This window comes from Berghia stephanieae, chromosome 4 (genome assembly GCF_034508935.2).
Source record: "Berghia stephanieae isolate SIO BIC M18660-M18661 chromosome 4, UCSD_Bste_1.3, whole genome shotgun sequence".
NCBI classification, from domain to species: Eukaryota; Metazoa; Mollusca; class Gastropoda; order Nudibranchia; family Aeolidiidae; genus Berghia; species Berghia stephanieae.
Genome location: NC_088363.1, coordinates 28,616,633 through 28,621,392, shown reverse-complemented (window position 1 = coordinate 28,621,392; position 4,760 = coordinate 28,616,633). Strand labels below are relative to the sequence as shown.

The 4,760-nt window shown below is 34.9% G+C and overlaps 1 protein-coding gene across 1 annotated transcript; it reads left to right on the top strand.

The window, feature by feature from the left end:
* Positions 1-2,369: 2,369 nt before the first annotated feature.
* LOC144971740 (uncharacterized) lies at positions 2,370-3,948 on the top strand. Its single transcript, XM_078912814.1, has 2 exons — positions 2,370-2,777; positions 3,868-3,948. Exons 1-2 carry the CDS (start codon positions 2,370-2,372, stop codon positions 3,946-3,948), a joined length of 489 nt encoding a protein of 162 aa, XP_078768940.1.
* Positions 3,949-4,760: the final 812 nt, after the last annotated feature.

Here is a 4,760-nt window from a genome sequence, read left to right as displayed (position 1 = left end):
ACAGTGCATAACAGAGAGATGATTAACAATGAAAAAAATATCATCTCCCAAAACTAACTATACATTCGACGGTTTCCCTCTCAGTCAGGGCATCTGGTCAGGACCAGGACAAAACCAAGTAATCTCATTCCAAGACAAAGACAGAAAGCATGTTGGAAAACAGATATAAGGGGATAGAAGACACAGTATGTACCATATATATCATCACCCTTTTCCTTGAGTATAACAAATGGCTATCGCCAATTAATTCAGTAAAGCAATCAAATGAAAATAAACTGTATAATACTTTTATTGATTGAGTTAAAAATGAACATGATAATAACAGCACCATGCATTTTTCTGAATAACTCGTAGGTCAGATGCAACACCTGAGGAATTGATCTTTTTTACTCGATAAAAATGCAGAAAATTTACACAGTCAACTTAAGGGCTATTGACATGGGCGAGGAACAAATACAAGTGATAAAATAGATGAATTCTTTGAATTGCGGAGCGTTCACATATTACGTCATCAGCTAGGGGGGGAGGGGGGGTCTACCAAATGTTGACATGTGTTGACATGGGGGAGGGGGGGGGGGGTCAGACCCAAGATGATGTCATCAAAACATAGGCAAATTAAGCCTATTTCAAAGTTTGTTCCTTTCAAAACAGCTAAAGATAAATTGCTATGATGAGTATTGCCCATCTCTCAAGAAACAAAATGGGAAAGGGGTATCACTTCTCAAAAGGCGAACTTGCCCTAAATGTTCATTGTATCACTCCTCGATCACAGCAATGAAAGACCATTCACGAAAATGCGGCATACATGAAGAACAGCAAATGGGAGAAAATGATGACGATGAAGATGAAATTGATGATACTATTTATAGTACATTGCCAGAGGTCCAAGGCAGAAACATTTTTGAATCAATTAATTTTATGTTTGGAAATTGAAACAGAAATTCATTCCACTAAAAGACTAATATGCTATAAAATAATTTGCCTCCTATACTATTTTAAATTACACTTTCTGAATTTTTTTAAATAGCACCTGCACCAAGTAGCCTAATTTAAATAATGTTTGTTAGATTTTATCTTTGCAAATTTAAATTTTATGTCCCCATTGTATCGTAAAACATAAATTATCAACAGTTTCTGAAATTAATAAAATGTCTGAATGTGTTTTATCAAACGTTGATAATCAATGTTTATGGTTTGAAAAACGAATAATAAATATTGTGAAATTAAAGTTATCTTTTAGTTTTTATTAAATTAGATGACGTCATCATCTGTTGGGGGGGGGGGGGGGGTCAAGTCAATGATGACAAGTGATGACTTGGGGGAGGGGGGGGGGGGGGGGTCTAAAAAGGGCAAATTTTGATGACGTAATATGTGAACGCTCCCTTGCATCCATTTTGAGAAATGCATTAATACAATCATCAGAGAACGCACCTCACATCCATATGAATGTTGAACATGGTTAGACTATGCTTCCATTGGATTTTTTCTTTCTGGACCACGATCATACCGATCAGGCATAAAGCATTCCATAGCATCCTACTAACAAGGTTACAAGCAATTGTTACTCTCGATTTCATACTACATAAAACAGGTGGCTTTGAAGGACTAGACCAAAAAGATATTTTCCACATGAATTTACAATTAATTGATTGATTGATCAGTTGTTCAACAAGAAAATGTTTTGAAAAATGAATGAAAAAGTTACACATAAGAATCTTATTCATAAGTAAAATGATTTTGGTATGATTACAAAAAAAAAAAAAAAAGAAGGAATATCTAACATTCTAAATAAATTAAGTTTCGTTTTCTCCACCAAATGAAGTTGAAATGCTTTCAATGTTGAATTTATGCTCATTTTTAATTTTATCAATGACGTTGTTTTGAAAACATTTGAGTGAAAGATTGGCGATGCAGGTTCTCTGGCCAATAAAATTGGTATGATAAAGTGTCATACAAATCAATTATGAAAGTACAGTGTGGTTATAGTGAATCGGGCTGTTTGATTTATTTTAAAAAAATCAATTATATAGAAATTCACTAAAATTGCAATTTGTTACTCTAACATATTTTTCTGATAATGAACATTGTCCCATGCATTCTTTATGAAGATATGGGAGAGAATAATCGATAAGAGGATTAGATAAGATGTAGACATAAGTGAAGGACAGTTTGGATTTGTTGCTGGTAAAAGTAAAACGGATGCTATATTTGCTCTAAAAGTGACCGCAGAGAATTATAGAGAAAAGCAAAGAGAAATACATCATGTGTTCATCGACCTGGAGAAAGCATATGATAGGGTACCAAGAGAAGAAATGTACTGTCTAAGAGCAAAGGGGGTAACAGATAAATAGATCAAAGTTATCCAAGACATGTACAAAGGAAAGAAAACAGTAGTAAGGACAGCTTTTGGTTCAACTGATCCATTTAATGTAAGAGTTGGATTACACCAGGGATCTGCTCTCAGTACTCTCAGCCCACTGCTGTTTGCAATAGTAATGGATGTTCTAACAGAATCCATTCTGCGAGAGGCACCATGGAACATGATATATGCGGATGTCATACTTTTGAATGATACAAAAGCTGAGGCAGAAAAGGAACTGGAAGGTTGGAGACGGGTGTTGGAATGGAGGGGATTAAAGGTAAGCAGATCGAAGACAGAGTATTTGTGCATCGGACAACAGAGAGCAGGACCACCAATAACGATAGGAGAAATGGAGGTGCCAGAGACAAACCTATTCAAATGCTTAGAAACAACTGTACAAGGAGATGGGGGCAATGTAAGCCCAGCAATGTTATACGGACTAGAGACAGCAGCTACTACAAATGTTTGTTTTTAAGGGTTTTACGGTGCTTGCAACACATTTAGGTTATATCAGCGCCAGTAAAAAGGAAGAAAATGGGATAGTAAAAAGTTCTAGAATTACAATTGAGGCATCCAAGAGAAAGTAAGACATAGGGGAACTGGGAACAAATAGGGATCAGATGTAGATTCCAAGAGCATATCACCAATGTACTTAGTTTGAGATCACCTATAAGTCTCATCCGGACACAAGAGCAAAATCCAACAAAGAGGAACACACTCAAATGCTTACATTATACATTAAAAAATAACAAATATACTAATACATAACAGAGAGATGATTTACAAGGAAAAAAATATCATCTCCCAAAACAATAACTATGCATTTGACTGTTTCCCTCCCAACGAGGACTCCGACCAGGGCCAGGAAAAAACCAAGTAATCTCATTCCAAGACAAAGACAGAAAGCATGTTGGAAAACAGATATAAGGGGATAGAAGACACAGTGTGTACCTCCCTGCCCGCTATGGGAGGTCAGGATCCCCACCCAGCAGCTACTACAAAGAAACAAGATAAAGGAGTTGAGGTGGCAGAAATGAGGATGTTGAAAGTGAGAAATGAACGAATTCGAAGGTTGACTGAAGTGGAGAATGTATCAATAAAGATGAGAGAAGATAGATTGAAATGGTTTGGACATGTAAAGAGACGAGAGAGGGAGTATATGGGAAGGAAAGTATTGGACATACAATTAGCAGGAAAAGGGACGCCCAAAGATTATATGGTTGGATAAGGTAAAGGACAATATGAAACAACTGGGCCTGGAGAAAGATGATGCTCTGAACCGAGATGAATGGAGATGTGGCATTCATTATGGCAACCCTGCAAAATGCAGGATAAGCTGAAAGAAGAAGAAGATTGTTGTTCTTTATGAAACAATATTATATCAGATAAGTGAGCCGCAATGAGTTCTTTATAGGGAAAAAGGACAACCCCTGAAAATTAAAAAAGATTCCTTTATTGCTCATCATATTTTAACTATGTTAACTATTTTAACAACTCATTAATAGCATCGGAGACAAGTGATTGCTACTCACAATGCAGCATCAGCCAGTTTGTGCATCCTGTCTCTTGATGGTCGCTCAGAATAACATGTCTAATACTAATACCACAAAGTGCTTTGGTGTCATTGTTGTTATTAAAATATCAAATGAAAGCAAAATAAATTCCCTTCCAAAGTGCATAGTTGCATTCGATTATTAGAGCTGCAATAAATATGCCCTTGGAAAAATCTGATTTTCTTTAACAGAAATTTTCCAAGTAACTGTGTTCCATATAATATGGAAGTTCAATGTAAGAAAAAAAAAAAAGTTTCGAAAACAGCTTTCCTGGAATTACATTGGTAAACAGTTAACATTGATCATATCACCAACGGCATCGGATTATTTGAAGATATAAATATAGGAATGAACTATAGATTTATAAATAATTTGACCATAATATTTGAATAATAAATTATTTATAAATAATTATAACACAATATTTGAACAAATAATTTTAAACTCATTTCATGTAATTTTTTTTAAAGAACTGAGAAATTATACAAAAACTCTGTTAGGCATGCATTGTAACACCCACCATACCCGTTTAATATATAAAATTATATTTATGGCACAAAAGAGGTAATATCAATAGTGATAGTAGTAGTAATAGTGTTTTTTAGTAGTAGTAGTAGTAGTAGTAGTAGTAGTAGTAGTAGTAGTAGTAGTAGTAGTATATTCTGTATTATAATTCATTTCCAAACTTGTAGTAATTCTCTCTAACACTGTTGTATGACACTAATGTTTTCCAATCGTAATCCATATAACCACGACCAAACAAAAATAAATTTTCCCCATTAAAGAAAACCCCCTAAGATTAAGGAGTTTGCTTATTTGCACTATATTAAAAACTTCTGCGGTTA